The sequence below is a fragment of the Miscanthus floridulus genome, chromosome 15 (assembly GCF_019320115.1).
Source record: "Miscanthus floridulus cultivar M001 chromosome 15, ASM1932011v1, whole genome shotgun sequence".
Taxonomy (NCBI): Eukaryota; Viridiplantae; Streptophyta; class Magnoliopsida; order Poales; family Poaceae; genus Miscanthus; species Miscanthus floridulus.
Window position 1 is genome coordinate 4,835,774 of NC_089594.1, and position 22,612 is coordinate 4,858,385.

General features: G+C 44.6%; 1 protein-coding gene across 1 annotated transcript; it reads right to left on the minus strand.

The window, feature by feature from the left end:
- Positions 1–8,406: 8,406 nt before the first annotated feature.
- Positions 8,407–11,227, minus strand: LOC136506867 (uncharacterized). Its single transcript, XM_066501766.1, has 3 exons — positions 10,366–11,227; positions 10,049–10,053; positions 8,407–9,889 (listed from the first exon to the last, which is right to left on the minus strand). The coding sequence occupies exons 1-3, from the start codon at positions 11,115–11,117 to the stop codon at positions 8,544–8,546; spliced, it is 2,103 nt and encodes a 700-aa protein (XP_066357863.1). The 5' UTR covers positions 11,118–11,227; the 3' UTR covers positions 8,407–8,543.
- Between the last annotated feature and the right edge of the window lie 11,385 nt (positions 11,228–22,612).

Consider the following 22,612-nt stretch of genomic DNA (forward strand, 5'->3'; position numbering starts at 1 on the left):
AATAGATCAAAAAAAAATTCCAGTGTATACGCGCCATCTATAAGCGCCATGCGTTTCTATGTATAAGCGCCATGCGTTTCTATGTATACGGCGGAGCACCGCCGCCCTCGTTCGCCCTAGGGTTTATACGGTAGAGCACCACCGCCCTCGTTCACCCTAGGGTTTAGGGTTTATACGGCGGAGCTCCGCCGCCCTCGTTCGCCCTAGGGTTTAGGGTTACGCCGCCCTCGTTCGATCATTTTTGGTGGGTGAAGGTTGGTTTGTAGGTGGTTGTGGATGATATAGCTGAGTCTATGAAGGATATAGCTGAGTCTATGAAGAGTGTGCTTGAAGTGGTTTTGTTGTAAATTTGGCGTGTTGTTGTGAACCTCTTCGAGGGTTCCAATCATTTTAAACATTATTTGGAGTTGTTTACTCGACGAGTCAGGATGTAGTGTGATTTTGTTGTCACTTTGGTTTGCAGCAATGCCCCCTTTTCTTTTAGGCGATGCTCATCGTTTATTGTTCTCAGAAACTTGACGCGCAACAATGCCCCCTTTCTTTCAGGTGAGGCTCGCTATTTTCTGTTTAATAAAACCTAATGCATAGCGATGCCCCCCTTTTGTTTCAGGCGGGATCGCTGCCAAAACCTACTCGCTTCCTGATTCTTCTTATCATACAAACCAACCTTCACCCGTCAAAACCTACTCGTTTAGGGTTTAGGGTTTATACGGCGGAAGATTTTACGCATGTAAGCAAAGATTTGACATACTATATATTAGTTTTGTTTTTTGAAGCTAGATGGCCGACCCGAGAAACATGGATGAGGAGGAGTTGATGATGAATTTGATCAACACTGGCACTCAAATTGCCGGCGATGATGGTGCTAAAAATAACATGCAAGAGGATGCAGTTGACGGGAGTCAGTACTTAGCTCTTGAACAAAATGAGCAACAACATATTGGCCAAGTATATATTTTTTATTATTAGCTATATATATTATCGTATGTCTTATGTGTGCTCATGACATTAAAAATAATGTTTATGTTTTGTAGCCCTCTGGATCGACATCAACAACTACAACGAAGAGTAAAAATGTTTGAGGTCCCAAAAAGCCATTGGAGGGCCGCTTCATCATCTCGGAATTCAATGTGGATACAGGAGAACTGGGGGGCCGAATAAAATGAAATTCGTGCACCACTGTGGTTACCTTGTATGGGACCGGCTCTCGATCAGTACCCGCGAATGGAAGAAGAAGACCAATGCTCCTCATATCAGTTTTGTCTCCGATCGTGACAAGACGTTAGTTAGGGATTGGGCAATGAAGAAGATGGCCACCCAGTTTCAGACTTGGAAGAAACACCTATACACGATGTATGTCAAGAAGAACATAGCACCAGATTTTACTGTCCTAGGCCCGATCTCAAAGCAGAGGCTCTATTGGGATGAGTTTATACAGTACAAGACTTCGGAAGAGGGTGTGAGTCGGGTGATAAAGAACCAACGTAATGCCCAACAAAAGACATACCACCATAACTTGGGATTAGGTGGCTACGCGACTGCCATTAAGAAGTGGAACAAAATGGAAGCAGACCTTCTTGCCAAGGGTATCACACCAGAATCACTCGAGTGGGGAGAACGTGCAAAGAATTGGTTTTTCGCTCATGAGGGAACACTGGACCAGGAGACAGGGAAGTGCGTTTATGGCGCAAGACTACAAGAAGCAGCAGAAAGATTGTTTTATGCTCAGAGAGCTACTGCTAGTGGTGCGTTCAGGCCCAACAGAGAGAAGGATGAGCTGACATACGTCATCGGGACTATTAAACATGGTGGCTGAACTAGAGGCAAAGGAAGTGTCTCGTGGGAGCATGGATTCCCTCAGGACAGACCTTCCTACAGAAGCCACCAGAGAAAGAAGGAAGAAGAGGCACAGCGGCTCTAGAGGTTGGAGGAAGCGATGCGTGAAGCACAGGAGCAGGAAAAAAACCTTGAAGCGAGAATGCAGGAGGAAATCAGAAGGCAAGTGCAAATAGCAGTGAGTGCAAGCAAGCAGGCATCAGAGCCAGGAATCAACATTAGCCAATCTGTTCAGTTGAAAAGCAGCTGCGCTTCCACGGAGATACCAAATCAAGGGGACACAGGACTGCGCTTCCCTGTGGATGACGTCACTGAACCTTATACAACGTGTGAGCTACATATTCCGAAGGGGAATTCCACAATCAAGGTGGCTATCGGTCTTGTTAATCCTATCGACCGAACCAAGACACCAAGGATTCATGGGAATATAATCCAAGAAGGATATGCTACCATCTTGGTAGATAAAGCTAAAAAAGGTTTTAGTGATTTGCCTCTTGACATTCCTGGAGGTGATGGCGAGAAGACTCTAGGAGAAGCGGAGAAGACATTCATTCTATGGCGCAAGCGCTACATCATCATTCCTGGGATGTCGGCTCCACCTCCTCCTAAACTACCTCACCATAGGTACGTGCGGATGAAAACACTACATCATTAATTTGTATTGGCTTAAATAATTAACAATCTGCTCATAATAATATGTCATTCCTTTTTTTTTGTAGCAGATCCTCCCCCAACCTAAATCCAATTGTTCAATCGCCAGATCATCATAGTGCTCTGTACGATGACATTGTGTTGGAAGGCGAGGCTGCATCCACACCATCTCCAAGGAGGTCTCCAACGCCGCTGCCAACACCTCTAAGGAGGTCTCCAACGCCTCCCCCGCCCCCGCCTACCAAGAAACCTAGCAAGAGGCCAGCCCCGCAAACGAAGAACCAGTCCCCGCCGACAAAGAAAGCCACCGTGAAACCAAGGGCTATTCCCAAAATAATATCTGAAGAGAAGGAAGAAGGAACTGATGCATATAAAAAAGATATGTCTAGATTCTATGACAAACTTAAAAAGAATCAAGAAGCAAGGAGAAACCCGGAGAAACCATACTTCTTCGTAGCTCCAGATATTCTAAGAAAAAGGGTGGCTTCTTACCAGCAACAACAGCGGGAAACTCGTAAGCCGTCCAAATCAACGTTATCGGACTATGACCGCACTCTCACCAAGTCAATTGAGGCGGCACAGAAAAAGAAGCGGGCAGGGAAAGGAGTTGCCCAACTCGGACAACAAGCGCACCAATCAGTCCCCCCGCTAGTTGTTGGTAATGAATATCGTACGAATTTAGGATTAATGCATCAGGCAAACATACCTCCGGATGTCGATTTGGATCACCTTGGTGAATTTATTGATGAGACTGGTCTGGACCTTTACCAGATGTTTGGTGATGGAAACATTGAGAGTGCGGCGGAGGTTGATATTTGGAAGAAAAAATTTGTACTAGGCCAGAGTCTATACAACCCTCAAGCCTTATCTGATCTGGGGACGCAAATGTACCTGCTAAACAAGTGGTACATGCAGGCGTCTACCGGTGAAGACTTCTGCATTGGTGTCAGAATTAGAGACGAACATTGGTTCCGTGGCGATGATGTTATGTATGTTGACTTTGTAGAATTTCATCAACTATGCCACCTGACCTCTCTGGACAAAGTTATCATTAGCTGCTATTGCCTATAAGTAATAATTCTTTCGATCTATTATTAAACTCATCATATGTGTGTATATGCATATAAATTATCCTAACAAGTACTATATATATGCAGATTTACAATGACAGAGCTCAGAAAGGAAGGCTGCAATGAAATTGGTTTTGTTGATCCCCATATAGTATTCAAAGACCCAGTTACTCCAAAGACTAATTGGAAGTCTGAGTCAGAGAGTAACCTCATGAACTTCTTAGTGAACCAACGCCACAAGAAGGATATACTCTTTCCCTACAACTTCAAGTGAGTGTTAATAATATCGATCATCCTTAATGGCTCATATGTTGATTCTAGTAAATTAATGAGTGTTATGCGTTATATCCTATAAACACATGCAGCAATCACTGGATATTGATGGACATCGATCTGGTGAAAAGTCACTTGACAATCTATGACTCAATGAGAAAACCACAACAAGACTACTAAGATATGATAGATATTATCCAGAGGTAATTTCGGTATCTCTAGCAACTATATATACACACAAACATGATGATTAACTATATCTAATGACGTGGCAAATTTTATTGGGCAGTGTTTGGAAAACCTTTATTGAGAAGCAACACATGGGAAAATGCAAAGCGCCACTGAATGTAATCCCTTTGAAAGTAAGTCCCCTAAATCGCATCATCTTTATTAATTAAACATATAGCTTTCACCGGCTCACCAGATTGGATGACAAATCTTTTTCTCGTAAAGTGGTGTTTGAGGCAGGAACAGGGGAACAACTACTGTGGTTACTATGTTTGCAAGTTTATCAAGGTGGTCTCCCAAAGAACTCCTACAGAGAGACTAAAAGTACGTTAAAAATACACTATATATTCATTTAATTATTATTATTGATTGTGTTACTATGTCTTTATATATATATATATGTACATATATTAATTTATTTTCCTTTAATTCAAACCTGTAGACTCGATGGTTGGAGGAAAAGGTCATACGGCAAGACCAAATCAAAGCAATTCAAGAGTCTATAGCCGGATTTTTTAATGAGCAGGTCATCGATTCCAAGGGCGAGTTCTACTTCGACCCAACACTGCCATGGAAGCCAAGCTAGAGGATGAGAGAAAACTTGTTATATCACAACAACTGTAATGCAATCTTTTTGTAATATATGCACATGAAATAATATAATGTAAAATACACATACGCATGCATGCATGTAAATATATATATATATATATATATATATATATATATATATATATATATATATATATATATATATATATATATATATATATTAATACGTTCATTGTGTGATTTAATATGTTCATTGTGCTTGAACCGAAACATATTATACGCGCGTATAAATGTATAATTAGCAGCGTACAATACGACTTCGAAAACCTATTTTGATAAGAAAACAAAAAAATGAAAAGAAAAGAAAAAAGAAAAAAACCTTTAGTCCCGGTTCGTATTACCAACCGGGACTAAAGGTGCCGGCCATCGTGGCATGTCAGGAGGCACCTTTAGTCCCGGTTGGTGTTACCCACCGGGACTAAAGGTCCTCCTTTAGTCCCGGTTCCTGACCCGGAACTAAAGGACCCCTTTAGTCCCGGATGCTTGCTCCCGGGTGGGGAACCGGGACTAGAGGGGGTTCCCCACCGGGAGTAAAGCTCTGTTCTCTGTACAATCATTAATCGGATCCTAGCCTAACGAGCCATTAGTGAAGATGGATCACTGTCGGCTCCAACATACCCAACAGTCATGTGCCGTTAGGCCGGGATTGCCTTTTCTGTAGCAGTGAATCAATCATTTAGCATTTAGCATTCGCAGAGAAACACTTCCTACGGACGTAGTGATGATATAAAAAACAATATTGTTGTGTATATAATGTCACTGCTAAACTAGAGTTACAGGCTCAACAGACTATCATTATTAGTATTATTATTATACTACGAATGAACACACACGACCGACTGCAATAGAAGCAAGCAGCATGCACACTAGCTAGACCAGAGCAACATAGCAATGGATATGGAAATAAACAACAAATAAATCAATATGGCTGACGGTGAAACATTCTGGCTTCGGGATCCCACCCAGGCATCGTACCTTTCTTGCCCTGGTATTCTTATTCCCGCTTTTGGTCGTCCAGATCGTCGTCCCCTTGTTCTTTGTCTGGCATCTGAAGCTTGTCTGCCAAGGTCTTGGCCCCCTGGAGCGAGATGAGGAGCCAGACATAGGAGAGGAACTCCCCGCCTATGAATGCTCTCTTGACAAGTCATATTAGGCGTCGCTAAAAGCAAAGAGAGTAGGGAAAGATGTTGCACAGCTCGAGCAGCAATCTAAGCAATCTATCGACCCGCTAGTTGTTGACGATGATTGTACAAACGCACAAGGTGGTCCAATCGATAGGGAGGCACTCCAAGACTTCATGGACACAACAGGTCTCGCACCTCAACAACTCATTGGGGGAGGATCGATACCAACAACCAAATTTGATATTTACCCGACCTATGTGTATGGCAGGAGTCTTGTCAACCCTAAGTCCTATTCATCACTATGTACGCAAATGTTCTTGTTAAACAAGTAGTACTTAAATGCGTGTACGAAGGAAGGGGCATGGCTTCTTGCCAGAGTTAGACCAGAGCATTACTTCAATGGCTATGACATTGTACATATTGAGTTCAATGAATTACACCAACTATTAAACCGGGACGCTCTCGACAAATCTCTCCTCAGCTGCTGGTGTTTGTAAGTGATTCTTTCTAACATTGAAAGTAACTTGCATGTTAGTTCATTGTCTATATATAGTTATCCTCACACTATATATATTCTTTTGTACTATATAAATGCAGATATGAGATGCTGAAACTAAAAAAAAGTTAACGGATGTTGGTTTTATGGATCCGAATCGCACATTCAAAGACACGGTTACTCCATATGATAGATGGCGAACTCAAGTAGAGAAGAATCTGTTTAGGTTCTTTGATAAGCAACATGACAAGACACTGATACTCTTTCCTTACAACTTTGAGTGTTAATGTCTCATTTTATTTTGCTTACTCCATGTTGACTTTAGTTAATGAGTCATGCCTATGTATAAACATGTAACTTTCACTAGATACTGTTGATCATCGTATGCCTAGGAGTCTTGTAAAGATCTTTGACTCAGCGACAAAACCCCAAGAAGATTACTAAAAAATGATAGATATTCTCTTGTGGTAATTTCAGTATCGCACACTGTATACTCTCTTATGCCATTTTATTGATATAACTCCATTTATTTATTTTGTTGGGCAGTGCTTGGAAAAAGTTTGCCTAAAAACACCATTATGGTCATTGGAAAGTGCCTCTGGATATAGTCCAATACCCAATAAGTACTAGCTAGGTCACCGCATATTTATTTAGTTTAGTTCGTTATTACCATGCTTCATTGGTTGATAATGAATCTTTTTCTCGTCAAGTGGTGTCTGCAGTAGGGTTCGGAAAACAACTTATGTGGATATTACGTCTGTGAGTTCCTCATAGAATACTCAAGGAGAACTCCAGAAGGGATCCTCGAAGTATATACACAATTTATTACCATTGTGTTGATATATATAATTAGATATATATTCATACTTTTTCTTTCATTCGAATTGGAGGTTGAATAGAGGAAGCAAAAGGTTCTGCGATGTGACCAGATCAAAACAATTCAAGAGGCATTGTCAGGATTTCTTATGGATTGAGTCATAGATCCCAAAGGCACGTACTACTATGACCCTAACGAATTATTACCTAGTAGCCATATGACTGAAGATTCGGGTTGAATGACATCCCAAGGACATGAGTATAAGGTTTTTATGACTTTATTATGTACATATTACATGCACGTACAACTTCTAAAGTATTTGTATATATAGTTTCATACATTTAAGTGTGTTATTTATGTATACTGCTCGAACGAAACCTTACACGTACGTATTTATGGACGTATATTAGCAGCGTAGAATTCGTATATGAAAAGCTAATCGAAACAAAAAAGAATTGAATTAAAAAGAAACCATAAAATGAAAAGGAAAGAAATGGAAAAAAGGAACCTTTAGTCCCGGTTGGAAACACCAACCAGGACTAAACGTGCCAGAGCCCCGGGCCAAGGTCTGTGGGATCATTTAGTTCCGGTTGGTAATAGCAACCAGGGCTAAAGGTCCACTTTTAGTCCCGATTCCTAGAACCGGGACTAAAAGGGGCGCCTTTAGTTCTGGATTCGCAATCCCAGTTGGGAAACCGGGACTAAAGGGGGTTTCTCATCCGGGACTGATGCTTAGTCCTGCACTAGTGGGTGGTAAGAGATGGATCCAACGGTCCTTAACGTTGTCGAGTCAACCCAAGACCCTACAATGATACGATTATGATGCTGCTGAATCAAGCCACAACATGGTATTAGCATGTCAATGCCAGCTAGTGGCCTAAACCGGTAGCAATATCCCAACTAGAACTGTAGGTTGGTGGCCTAAACTGGAAGCAATATCCCAACTAGAACACAGTCGGTTGGTGGATGTAATTAACCGGGACATTGTCGGGTTATGCCTCCACTCGTAACAGTGATAGGTGTCTTAAGTGTTGGGTCTGTCGAATCCACAATCATTAATGGGATCCTAGCCTAACGAGCCATTAGTGAAGATGGATCACTGTCGGCTCCAACATACCCAACAGTCATGTGCCGTTAGGCCGGGATTGCCTGTTCTGTAGCAGTGAACCAATCATTTAGCATTTAGCATTCGCAGAGAAACACTTCCTACGGACGTAGTGATGATATAAAAAAACAATATTGTTGTGTATATAATGTCACTGCTAAACTAGAGGTACAGACTCAACAGATCGATCGACTATCATTATTGGTATTATTATTAGACTACGAATGAACACACACACGACCGACTGCAATAGAAGCAAGCAGCATGCACACAGCACACTAGCTAGACGAGAGCAACATAGCAATGTATATGGAAATAAACAACAAATAAATCAATATGGCTGACGGTGAAACTTTCTGGCTTCCGGATCCCACCCAGGCATCGTACCTTTCTTGCCCTGGTATTCTTGTTCCCGCTTTTGGTCGTCCAGATCGTCGTCCCCTTGTTCTTTGTCTGGCATCTGAAGCTTGTCTGCCAAGGTCATGGCCCCCTGGAGCGAGATGAGGAGCCAGACGTAGGAGAGGAACTCCCCGCCTTCTCCCAAGCTCTTGGCGTGCAGGTAGCCCCTGCACATGCTGGCGGAGTAGCACAGCATGCCCACCCACACTAGGTGCATCAAATGCCAACGGTCATTTTCGTCCTCGATGTCGAGCAGCTCCTTTGCGAGGTTGCAGGCGTCGTCGATGACGCTATATGCCTCTTTTTCTTTGAGGCTGGCTGCTTTTTCCTTGATCTTGTCTAGGAGGATTTCATCGGAGAGTGGTTGCTTTTGCTTCTTCTCATTTTCTGTCATTTCTTTGCTGGCCTGGGTGATGATGCGATCCATCTGCTTGGTGGCTTCAGTGAACAGATCCCGCCTGCTGCCGGTCATCAGCATGTCGGGTCTAAACATGAGGAGGTAGGCCATGTAGTTGGATATTGCCTCTGTGCACACCTCACGAAGCACCTCGCCATGCGGAGGCCTGCACCTAAAGTGCCTCGGAGGCTTGCTGCCGAAGCAGAGGTCGGTGGCGATGTGCCAGATGAGTACGCTTGGGTCGAATGGCGTCTTACGAAGGCTTCGCCATATCACCACGTTGGACATCTTCAGCGGATCTTCAGTCGCCGAAGAAATATCAATGTTGGCCACCTTCTTCGGCTGATCCATCTTCTTGGAATAATAGTTCGTCTGGAGCAGCCTCTCCGGTTGGTCCATATCCCAGTAGTCCTTCTTGGTGAAGCTTCTGTAACCGGAGAGGTCAGCGTTTTTACTTTTTCTGAAAACCTTCACCAATTGATAGGTGATAGCATCCGAGACCGTGCGGTACAGGCTACTACGATCGCTAGCTTCCTCCGGCCTGTAACCAAACCGCCAGGCATAGTTGAGGAGCGACCCGGTGACTGGACGTCTCGCCGTCCGGAGAACCGAGTCGATGAGGTTATGCCCCGGAAGGTTCTCGCACAATGCTGCGAGTTTTGTTCTGGACATGAGCTTGTACATGAGCTCACTGATGAGCAGCCCAAAGACATCCACCACCGCGGTGAAGCACAGGAGGATGTACGTCGTCTTCACGTCAGTGGCGCCGTACCCATGCTTGCGGCTCGCCGCGAAGAGCATGATGGCATTGATGTACAGCGACGGGACCAGCATCACGTGGCAGACCAGGTAGGCCGGTGTGAAGATCACGTACGTTCGCTCTGGTGTAGATGAGCCCAAAGGTTTTCGTTATCGGAAATAAAAATTTATCGGAGGTCATGGATAAATAGGATATAAGCATGATATATCGGAAATATCGGACCAAATTCAAAAAAAATTCAAATTGTTTTGAAAAAATTCCGTAGAATTTGACTTAAAACTATTCCTAAGCTATTAAACATCACTTGTTCACAGATAAAAACAAGAATAAAACATTATAGTGTGGGATTGTCGCACGGCTGAATTTGGGTTGTCTGTGTGAAAGCAGGAAAGAAGGGAAAAATTTGGCCGGCGTCAAATTTTATCGGACCCTTTGGATAGAAAGGAAATTTCGGAAATTTTCGTGAATTTCGGCCGATAAAAAAAAACCTACTGAGCCCGAACGCCTGACGAAGCATGGGCTTGAGCGTCTCGTCTTTCTCTAACTTGAGAGGCTCCAGGATCTTCTTCTCGTGATCACCACCACCACCACCCTCACCCTTGCTCCGAGCCTGCAGGGTGACCTCGGCAGCGAACAGCGACAGGTCCGAGAGGATCATCTGGACCTGGTCGCCCTGCGACAGGATCGGCACATCGTCTTCCGGCAGCTTTGTCCAGCACTTGTACCTGTCGCCGAGCTCGGTGAAGCACCAGTCCCACCCGCCCGCCGGGGCTCTCCCTCTTCCCTTTCATCACGGACCACATGGCCACCAGCCGCTTGATGCTGGCCCTCCGCAGAGCCCACGGCTTCTCGATGAAGCTGATGATGCCGATGACGAACAGCAGGATTGCCGACAGCAGCAGCTTCCGGTCGCTCGAGTCCGGCCACGACTTGTAGGAGTACACGGCGACCGTGACCTGGGACACCATGGTCACGGTATGCCGCGTCCACAGCTCGTTGTCTTCGATGGTGTAGGCGGTGATCTCCTCCCGTCCACCTAGGTAGACGAGGATGAGAGGCGCCCACAGGACCTCCAGGGAGCTTCCTTTGTTCCCGTAGTCACAGCAGCTGCAGCTGCTGCTGATGCTGCTCGCCTTGGAATGGCGATTGAAGAGGGTGGCGAGCGCGTAGATCGCCAGAGCATCGGCGCTCAGGTACGCCACCCAGATGGAGAATCTGAACAAGCGAGGGATTGTGTAGTTGCGCATGGGAGCTGCCAGCAGCAGGAACTGGAGACCCAGGCTGCCGAGGACGAGGATGCGCAGCTGCCACTCGTCCCACCATTGCACAGCTCTCAAGATGTCAATCATGTTTCTCGGATCTACCCAAGTAGCAGCTTAATTGTTAGCTCTTGATGTGTCTATGTCTAGTTTTGAGAGTGTCACTACCACCACTCAAGTCTGTCTTTTCTTTTTTGGTGTTTGTGTATCACTGCCCCTGATGTTACACCTATACCGATCACTAGTGTTTATAATGCATGCGTGTTGGGTGTTGCCTTACAATGCAATAATGTGTGCCTTCCATTAAACAGTGGAACAAACATTTAAATATCCCTACTTTATTTCTATTATTAGTATCACACGCTTTGTCAAAAAAAAGTAAAAAAGAAAAGGAAAGAAGAAAAGAGAAAAGCGGTCACACTCTCTAGTAGCTACTACAACATTGTTTCTATGTGTTGCTTCTTGCTGCCCAGCCCTTTGAGAATTTTTTTTTAATTTTAACATTTTTTTATAACTAATTTTAAATCTAACACAGTCGGTTTTTTTTAAAACTAACACTTTTGGCCGCGCCTATTGCCCTGGCACGGCCAAATGCCTGTGTCGCGCCATGCATGCTGGCGCGGCAGCGGGCTGACGTGGCGACGACCGGATTCGGGGACCGTTGACATGGCTGGTCCTGCCGCGCCACCGACCTTGGCGTGGTAGTGCCGCGCCCTGATTTGTGGCGCGGCTGGGCCGAATAAATACCGTGGCCAGTCCCGCTTGCCCGAGCAGCCCGGCCGCCGCGCCCGCCGCCCGCCCGTTGGTACCTGGACGGTTTAATCGAAACGCGTCGCGCCGATAGTGGGAGTTATTCTAAATATTGCTTGACGTAAAATCAATAGTAGTTTTGTTGTTGTCTTTTGTTGAATTTTTTTCACGGCCGAGTAGAGAATTTGATAATCCAATGATTTGTTTTCCGTCTTTCATAATACGGTTAACCACCATTTTAACTAATCGATTACGAAAAATTACCACCGGCGTCGAGATACGCCGGGACTACCGGTTCCCGAACTAGTTGGTACTTAATCTCGCCGGGAGTGCTGCCGCGATGCAAAGAAACGAATATGAAGCAAATAAATGAAGTCCGTGCGCAAGTTGACAAGCTGCCACATAACATTTTCATTGTTTTGACATAAGTTTGACATAACATAACCAAATAACCCCGCAAGTTTCGGACGCCAATATTCGCTTGACCTAACAAACTAAGACCCAGGAGTGTAAGGATCCCTCGGACGCCTCTGTCTCTTCGGATTTGTTGGCAACACATTGGGAGTGTAGCCAACGTCGGTATGGTCACGTCGACGGTGCGTACGGCTCGTACCCTGCAAGTATATGATATGCACGATTACTTATAATTCTTTATGATCGTTAGTTCATGGAGCCTACGTATTTAAAGAAACTATCTTTGATAGTACCTGTGAGGCTCCTTGGGTACCAAGCGGGCCACCACCTAGCTGAGACATGCCGATCTCATCCTGTGGCCAATCGTCCCACTGGTCGTGCTGTCTATGGAAACCCGAGGGGTCCTCGTCGTCGTCATCGTCGTCCTCGGTTGTAGGGTCCTTCCCAGCGCTATGATGTGGTGGTGTACGCACCGCGGAAGTGGCACATGCCATCGGCTGAGAAGAGCCGGCTGGTGTCCTCAAAGAGGCTAAAGACGTGCCACCCGACCGCGCCGGGAGTGGCGGTTCCTCATAAGGAGTGTCCATGCAGCTCAGCTTCTGAGCTAGCTTCCTACAGCTCTTCTTCACCTTCTGCATAAATAGACGTTAAAGTTAGTGCATTACCCAAACGCATATACACTAAAGAAACATTTTCGGAACGGACAAGTTTATGTTTACCTCCACAAAAGCCGCGAGAACGCCTGGCCCCTGCCCTCTAGACTCGTGAAGCCGGAACGCTGCTTCGTTGGACAGCCTTGACAATTGTGTCGCTTGGGTACAAAAACGCGGTTGGACAGTTTTAGTACACATACTTAATACCAAAAGGATAACAAATTGTACCATTCAAGTATATTACCACATATCTTTGAAGCGGGGCTCTCTGTAGCTGTGTGTTCTCCCTAGTGGTAACGTCGTATACATCTTCGATGACATCTTCCTCCAAGTCCTCGTCAATCGCCTCCTCAGTACGTGGGCTTGATATGTGTCCTCGTAGACTTGTGAAGCCACCGCAAGTACTCGTCGAAGATGTGCTGGTCGTGTGGAGGACCTGCATGGACCGGATATCATACCCTGTTCTGCCACAAATGGATGTGCGCGCTGTGTGTCACGCGTCAATCCTTGGTCTTGTACCTCTTCCTACGGTCATACTTGCAACAAAACGATGTTAGTTGTACCACACACCTCTGAATTCTAGCATTGTTATTAATCGATAATGCACTCGTGCAATTGTTGGTTGGTGGAGTAAAGCGGTGGTGGGCAGCCTATCATTCTTCCAAACTGTCTACAGACCCAGATGGGCAAGTGAATCTTGACCACATGGAAGAAAATAAGAGAGATGTCGCAGCGATACTCGTTTCACTCGTCCCTACTGACAGGACTGAGATAGTCCTGGAGCTCCGGAGAGTTCCAAGGACACCAATGTACCTGAAATTTGGTAATTGAGTTAGGTTGTGATATAGTGTACATCGAAGAAGACACAGGTATGATAGTAAAGAGAGCGTAACATGGTGTTGTGTTAGGATGTCGAGACCGTCCGTGTACTCCCTGTACTTGCGCCACGCATTCCCTCTAACTAACTCTGCTTCCGTCCAGATATACAGAGCTGTAGGGAGTGTATCCTGCCCGTTCCATCGCTGTATTGAACACGATAATGAATTAGCCATTAATAATCTCATCATACGTAACTGCCTCGAAGAATATAGTGAACCGAAGTACTTACCGGTAAACCATTATTAAGGGGCCTCCCAACGGGCCATCATTCCCAACACCAAACCTGGAGTAGGTAGGAGCAACCCCCAAGGTTCGCATGTCCTGAGGTGTGACGGTAGACAATGCATAGCTGTCGATACGCCCATGCTAGGACTGCGCTGCCTCAGCTGTACGCCGCTATGTTCTCCCACGGTTAGCGTAGTATGTCAAGGAAGATCCAGCTGATGGTGTTGCCCGATGCGTCTAGGAAGAGGAAAGCACCAAGAAAGTGCCAGAGCCACACTCGAGCGAGCCTGTCGATCAGAGCCTCCTCAGCCTGTGGGTCCAAGTAATCAAAGCGCTCTGTGATCCAGGACGACAAAACACCGAAACTTTTCCTGAAATTGACCAAAGAAAATGAGACCCCATGGCTGCAGGAAAACAATGCAAGTATTAAATAGGCTTGAATTACTCACTTATTTTTCTTGGAAGCCTCATCGTCCGGTGAAAGAAAGCTAGTAAACTGAGCCACTAGCTCCCTCCTGTGATTGTTGTCAACTATCCCTGTCACTGGAAGTCCCCACAACTGAAGGCCTAAAATAGCCTTCACGTCCTGCAACGTCAAGGTCATCTCGCCACAAGGTAGGTGGAACATGTGGGTCTCAGGCCTCCACCTGTTATAAGAATAGAACGACTGTTAGTTGCCTCAAATTTGTTACAAGAAAGTTTACGTACAAAGAATGCACTTGCACCTGTCTACAGCTGCAGTAAGTAGTGCTGTGTTAAGGGACGGAAGACCGTGGTTGACAACACGGACAAGCTCGAGGAAGCCAGCACGCCGTATGTACGGCGCATAACGCTCATCCCACTGGTGCGCCCTGGTTTGCGTGCGGTGCCTCAAAGGAGGCAAGGCCACCTCTGCGTCGTTGTCACTCAAGATGTGTGCTCGGTGCTGGTCGTCGTACTCCACCTCAAGAATGGAGTACAACGGGTGCTGCGTGGGAGGGGCCATCCTGTTACAAATTGATAAACAAAGCATTAGAGTATTCAAATTAACAAAATTTAAATTAATATTAGTAAGTTCACAAACAAATTTACTAACCTAACTATCCTAAATCCCTAAACCCAAAATCCTAACTATACTAGATAATAAATACATAATCAATCCCTAAAATCCCTAAACCCTTTTGGGTTTAGGGTAAACTAGTATCTATACACAAAATCCCTAACTAAATAACTAACTATAAACTAAATAATAAATACATAATCAATCCCTAAACCCAAAATCCTAACTATACTAGAACACACAACCTCAAACCTCAAAAATACCTACGTACATCACAAACAAATTCCTAACCTGACTATCATAAATCACTAACTATCCTAAATCACTAACTATCATAAATCAATAACAATCATAAAACCCTAACTATCCTAAATTACTAACTATCCTAAATCAATAATTATCCTAAATCAATAATAATAAAAAAAAATGAAATCGAGAGGGGGTATCTTAGGAGCGGGCGGCCTTGACGCGCCGGCGTTCGTGGCGTGGTCGGCGTGGGCGCTGTGCGGCGGGTGTGGCCGGGCGAGGCCAGGCCAGGCGGGCGCGTGCGGCTGGCGGCGGGCGGGCGGGCGGGCAGGGGTGCGGGCAGGCGGGCGGGGTCGCACGCGATATTTATTCGGCCCAGCCGCGCCACGGATCAGGGCGCGGCACTGCCGCGCCAAGGTAGGTGGCGCGGCAGGACCTACCACGTCAACGGTCCCCGAATCCGGTCGTCGTCACGTCAGCCCGCTGCCTCGCCACCATGCATGGCGCGGCACAGGCATTTGGCCGCGCCAGCGCAATAGGCGCGGCCAAAAGTGTTAGTTTAAAAAAAACGACCCTGTTAGATTTAAAATTAGTTATCAAAAAGTGTTAAAATTAAAAAAAAACCATTGATGTCCGTGGCAATATTCCAAAGTGCTAACGTGTATTAGAGACGAAATATACCTGCTTTGTTGTCAGTTATTCCTGTCTCTGAACTTTCCCGCCTTTGATGTTCCCCTCCTTTCGTGATGGTCACAGTATTAATCGTCCAACCGCGCACCACAACTGCTGGTAGATCGATCTGCATGCAAGGCTTGTTTGGATGGAAACTAAACAGGGCAGGCGTTGCCTTGCCTTGCCTAGCCAGGTAAAATTTTGGGCCACTATCGTCCAAACAACCCGCAATGTCTTCAATTCTAATTAGATATAGTGTAGCCCTTCCAAAACTTCAGAGACAAAAAACCAAAGAAGGCTAAGCGAAATCCCTGAGATATATGGTTTAATCCTTAACGTGACTCTTCTGAGTTTTCTTGTGTAAAACCGCATGTGTTCTCCTTAAGCGAAATAGCTGTGCCCGTGCTGATTTTTTCAAAAGAAATAGGATCTATACAAAGATTAAAGTGGAAAACTCTTTGCATTCGCTGCCCTTTGCGTGTCATGGTGATATTCTAAGTTCTCACATGTTACAGATGCCCTGCTTTAATTTACTTTTGCTTTTTGAATAAACTAACATTGTCAATGTGGGAGGCTATCTGTTGTTGGTTCGTCAGCACTGTGAGTACTTAGAATGTTAAGAACCAATTCCCTCAGTGCCATTAGAAATTTTATGATTTTTCTGTGTGCCATTAAAATTGCTGAATTTTCTTATCAGCCAATGCTGAATTTTACTCCCATATTTAAAGATATATAACCGTTTGCACGATCCAGCAAGTGCGGCCTGCCCAGTCCAAATTTTCATTTCGTGGCAGCAGCTGAAGGATCACATCACATGAATTAATATTGGATATGCCATTGCCACGTGTTTGCCAGAGTAATTCAATTCCCTGTTGAGCAAATCATTCCTTGTGAGCACGCGCGCGTATATCCTTTCTTGTAGCTGTCTAGCCATTCGATACACCTTTGACAAACTTAAAATTCTATCTTGCTCTGATGCTCTCCTTGTTAGTGTAATCTCTGTACTCTACAGCCAAAATTAATTTATTTGCCATCGACTCCACCAATAATATATATATATATATATATATCAGACACACAATACGTACATCAGTCCACCAGGTTAGCTTACAATAATTATCATCAACAATAAAACCAGTCAACTCTCCATAAATAACCCCAGCTGTTTGGTTCAAGGGCATGCTTAAGCCTGCAACTAATTAAAAACAAAACAAAAGAAAAAAGGAAAAGAAGAAGAGAGAAAAGCCGTCACACTCTCTTCTTGCTACTAGAACTTTGCTTCTATGTATATGTTTCTTCTCTATGTATTAGAGAAGAAATATACCATCTTTGTTGTCAGTTATTCCTGTCTCTGAACTTTCCCGCCTTTGATGTTCTTCCTTCCTTTCGTGATGGTCACAGTATTAATCGTCGTCCAACCGCACGCCACAATTGCACTCTGATATACAGTAATTAATTATTTGACCAACAGATCGATCTAACAGCAGTCAACTTATATGCTTACAGTTTTCCCTTGTAATACAGTATTGCATGCAAGGCTTGTTTGGATGGAAACTAAACAGGGCAGACATTGCCTTTCCTGGCCAGGTAAAATTTTGGGCCACTATCCAAACAACCCTGCAATGTCTTCAATTCAACAGTCGAAAGAAGAATATTGGTCATGCAAAGACTGCAATTTAGTTAACAGTCAAATCGACATTAATTCAGTTCTTCCACTGTTGGGATAACATTCTGCTTTAATTTGGTGTGTACTTTAATCATGTGTGGGAATAATGTGACTTTAAAATCATGCATTACACACAATACTCCCTGTCCAATGTCCATGCAAAGACTCTGGTTTAGTTAACAGTCGAACCAATATTCTGTGCTTTGGTGTCACCTTATCATCAAGACAAAACAAGAGAGAGAGAGAGAGAGAGAGAGAAACTACTCTCTAGTGTGCGCTTTGCGTGCTCGTCATAATATTCTATGCCCTACGTGTTAGCCCAATGATACATGCTCTATATCGCTGCACTGTGCACCATGCATAGTCCCAAAACAGCAACTAGCTAGGCCTGTGTAAATGGCATGGCAACCAAGATGGGGAAGGAGGGGCACAACCTTTATTCAGCGCATGTTTTCTAACTATGACTCCGATTAGTTTCCTTGCATAACTGATTGAATTTTCTTTTTCATCCATTAATATATCTTCTAATTTCCTTGTATGTCAGTTTTTAATCTCTCCTTCCTTATATGAATGTCAATAAATATCTCTGATTAGTTCACCCTCTTGATTAACTTCCTTATATATGGCCGATGGACTTCATTCGCTGCTAACATTAGAAGCGAATGAGCGTTCAATAAGGGTCTTGGAAAATAACGCGCGTGGGGTAGTGATTTGGTGTGTGGTGTGACAGAATGGGGTACCGGGAATTAGCAATAAAGTTGTACGGTTTGATGCTGACCTTGGCCATGGTGATTTTTGAGGGGCCTACCTACCAATTGACAATTTGACTCATAGTCATATATATATGAGGAATTGCTAATTGACCTTTTTGTAGCATATGTTATTATTTTTACTGACAGGTTGGCAATAAAAAACGTTGAATTACCTGTTGAATGTTTGCCATATAACTCTTTGCCCACTGACAGTTTTAGCGACAGATGTCTTATTACGATATATTGATGTTGTGGTGTAATGTGTTTAGTATCCCCTTCTCGTTTTTCCCTCCACCATCATTCATTGACTTAGCACATCAGAATGACCTTTTTGAGTCCAATGAAAGACTTTGGCATGAAAATGGTTGTAAATAATGTGGCAACTTCTACTCGCTCCGTTTCAAATTCTAAGTCGTTCTAACTCGAAATGGAGGGAGTAGAAACCAGTCTGCATCAATAATTCTTAGTTAAAGACTAATAAAACTGATACAGTTTTGTACACTAAATATGTGTCGGAGGTGTTGACCCTAGCAATGGAGATTAGTGTATCACGCAAAAGGAATAAGAAAGGTATGTAGCACACAAGACACAGATTTATACTGGTTTAGGTAAGTGGTACCTTACATCCAGTTTGGAGTAGATCTCTTTATCTCGTATGCTTGAGTTTACAAGGGGTTGATGATGACTAACTGTCTATGCAACGTAACCCAGAATATGTTGAGATTATCTCTCAATACTGATCGGGGGATCCCTACCCCGCCTTATATAGCCTAGGGGTAGGGTTAAACGGATACCAATCGGTTTACGTATATGTTTCCTAGTCGGTTACAAAGAAATCTACAACAGGATAACTACAACATCTTGTAGAAGTTGGCATCCAAGCTTCCTACGTTAGGTTACTTGCTTGTCCACCGCGTCTGATAATGGGCCTTGGTTCAAGTGGACCTCATCTTCGTCAGCTTCGGTCCATCCCGATGGCAATGGGCTAATATTCGGAGGGTGAGGTACCCTAGGTCCATATCACCGATAGTAGCCCCTAAAGGACTTGATGACGAGACAGTCGGATGAATCAATCCTTCGAGTGCCAATGCTGAAGGTCCACGTGTTGATGTGCCCAAAGTTCCGACACTACCGATGGCCATTAAGTCCTACTGGGTTTGACTGGTGCTTCACCGAGCTCTCATATGTCTTCCGGTTATTGTTTGCCATTAAGTCCTATGATAGATAAGGATGAATGGGTCAAGGAATCTGAAGTGTGTCATCTTCCCGGGCCCATCACAGATCTTGGTTTTTGGTTTCCCTTTCTTCCTTCTTCAAGGTGGGGCTATTTAAGCCGAGGTAGGATACGCCTCTTAGCTCACTCCAAACCCACCTCCTCCTTGAACTCATTAGATCTAGAGAGAACTCCTTAGCCAATTGTCTATTGTCATGGCATCCCTCGTCCTCCAGTGACCCCGACAACGACAGTGGCGCTAGTAGAAGGCTGTCATGGCGTCCCTCATCCTCCATCGACCCCAATAGCGACAGTGGCGCTGGTAGAAGGCCACCAGTATCTGGGTGTAGCAGTGGATGCTCACCCTAGGTGCTAGTGGAAGTTTTGCAAAGATAAGGTGGAACGTCGCCATTGGTTGCTCGAGGGTACTTATTACACTTTATGATCCGGGTTCCCCAGGTGCCGCCATGGCGAGCGGGCTTCATCGAGGCCGCTGAGATGCCAGTGGTTATATTACCATCGATGCATCTGTGGTGGCCCTGAACAAGTGGGGCATACTGCGGTGTTGGTCACTCTCTTTTTGTCACTACACCAAAGTGTGCCCTACACAGCCACTGGTGCCGGTTCGTCAGCTTCGGCGCTAGGCGATCCTCCTTTCTCTAGAGCAGCGAGGATGGCCCACCTCTCTTATGCTTCCGCTGAACACTATCGCTATCACTCAATGTGTTGTGTTGTGTTGTATTATTGTGGGTGGATTTTTTTAATTTCTAGCTAGTGAGCTGGGGCACAAGTATAGTTTTCTTTAGTGCACCCTTCTCAATCGATGGGTATGCATGCCAGCTTGGCTGCCCTCAAGTCTCTCCGCCTTATTATCAGAATTAATGACTATTGCTTGTTCAACACATTTAATTTCACCAAGACGACTTTATACCATGTGTTGTACTTTAATCATATGCTTGTATGGGAATAATATGACTTCACACCATGCAATTTTTATCATACGCAATAGTACTCCATACTGGCCTGATAATAGTTTGGATCGGAATCCAAAAGGCTGGATCCGAACATGGTTTTTTAGGTTCATCAGAAGTTCCTAGGATGAACCCAGAAACCCAACATGGAGATGGGTTCGAACTTCCGATGTTGGAGCTTCTTCCCGAGAGCGTAATTTCTTCATCATTTGAACTCAAAATTGGGCATTCCATATATGTTTTTTTGACCATCTTGATGAGAGGAATGCAGTTGTGAAGTCCATTCTACATTTTGACAACTTCACAAAATGGACTATTTTGGTTGTCAACATGATGTATAGCGGTCGTCGTAGCTCGCTGATGCAACGTGGTTGTCATCGACACTCAACTTCAACGCCACACCCATCATCGACCACCTTGACCCACGCCTACAGTAGGAAGCATCGTGGAGATTTCAGCGGGCATGATGATTGGCAACAACACTACCGGATTCAGGCTCTTTGCCGAGTGCCTGTGACACTCGACAAATCCCCATATACACTCGGCAAAGGATTTGCCGAGTGTAACCGTCGGCAAAGATCACTCGGCAAAGCCGGTGACGGCAAAGGCCTCTTTGCCGACGATCTTTTGTCGGACACTCGGCAAAGGCTTTGCCGAGTGCCCATAAACCACTCGGCAAAGAAAAGTTGTCTGATGGCGCCAGATGACGGTTACGGTCGCTTTGCCGAGCGCCTAACGGGGGCACTCGGCAAAGCCCGCTCTCTTTGCCGAGAGTCACTCGTACTACACTCGGCAAAGGTGGCCGCTTTGCTGAGTGCCTATATGTGACACTCGGCAAAGGCAGGGAGGCTTTGCCGAGTGTCTCACTTGTAGCACTCGGCAAAGGAAGCGAGGCTTTGCCGAGGGCTTCCGGTTGACACTCGGCAAAGCCTCCATGGCTTTGCCGAGTGTTATGGTCATAACACTCGGCAAAGCCTCCCACCTTTGCTGAGTGTCTTGGTCATTGCACTCGGCATAGCTGGGAAATTTGCTTTTTTTTACATTTTTTTGTTTATTGCATCCACACATACATATATCACACAACCATCACATATCACACAACAATCACATATATCACACAACCATCACATATAATCCATAACCATGACAAATATCATCACAAGTTGTCCACAAGCATCACATAGTCCATAAATATCATCACAAGTTGTCCACAAGTTGATATAATCCACAAATATCATCCAAGTGCCGCCACAAGTGCCACCATTCACAAATAAGCATCACAAGCACAAGTCCATCTACCTCTATTGTTGACGGCCACTCTACCGGTCCCACTACGACGGAGGTGTGCCCTAAGCTGGAGGTGTGCCATGAACATCATTCGACGCCGCCGATTGCCCCTACACAAAAGAGAAGTGATTGCATGTGAGACAAGATTTAAGGTAGGTTCTAAAAACTTGAAAAAAAGCAACATATTAGTGTCAGTTCGAAATTTGTGAATGATGTAAGAGAGGCCATTGTAGAGCCTGCCAAAGGTGCAGGTTTGAAGCATGTACTCCTTTGGTAATACTGATTTTTTTCTCATTCATCCTAAACCGAAATTCAGCAGAACTGGACCTATTAGTAATTCATTGTGAAACATTTAGCAGGTTTTAATGTTAGAAAATATTCCTGCAGTATCAACCCCATATAATTGACATGATCTATGATTCTTATTATCTGTTTGATTTGATATCAATTACTTTTTGTTTGAAAAAATCATTTTTCCGGCTAGAGAATGATCTTTCCTACCCCCTCTATTTTCTTCATATCATTATAGTACAAGATTTATTTCATTATATGACAAGGCCGGACGTAGGGATGAGGAGCCATATACAATTACATATGACAAGGCATGGCAAGCAAAACAGAAGGCATTGGAGAAGAGGTTCGGCACATTTGAAGACTCATACCACAACTTGCCTCCTCTACTTAAACTTCTAAAAACAAGAAACCCGGGCACATACACTGCAATTGATGATTTTGTGAACCCAGATGGGAAAAGAATACTTCGTCGGGCCTTTTGGTCGTTTGGTTGCATGATTGAAGAGTTTAAGCACTGTCGCCCT

Excerpts from the sequence above, each read along its gene's own strand:
- LOC136506867 (XM_066501766.1), bottom strand. The coding sequence starts at position 11,117 with ATGATTGACATCTTGAGAGCTGTGCAATGGTGGGACGAGTGGCAGCTG.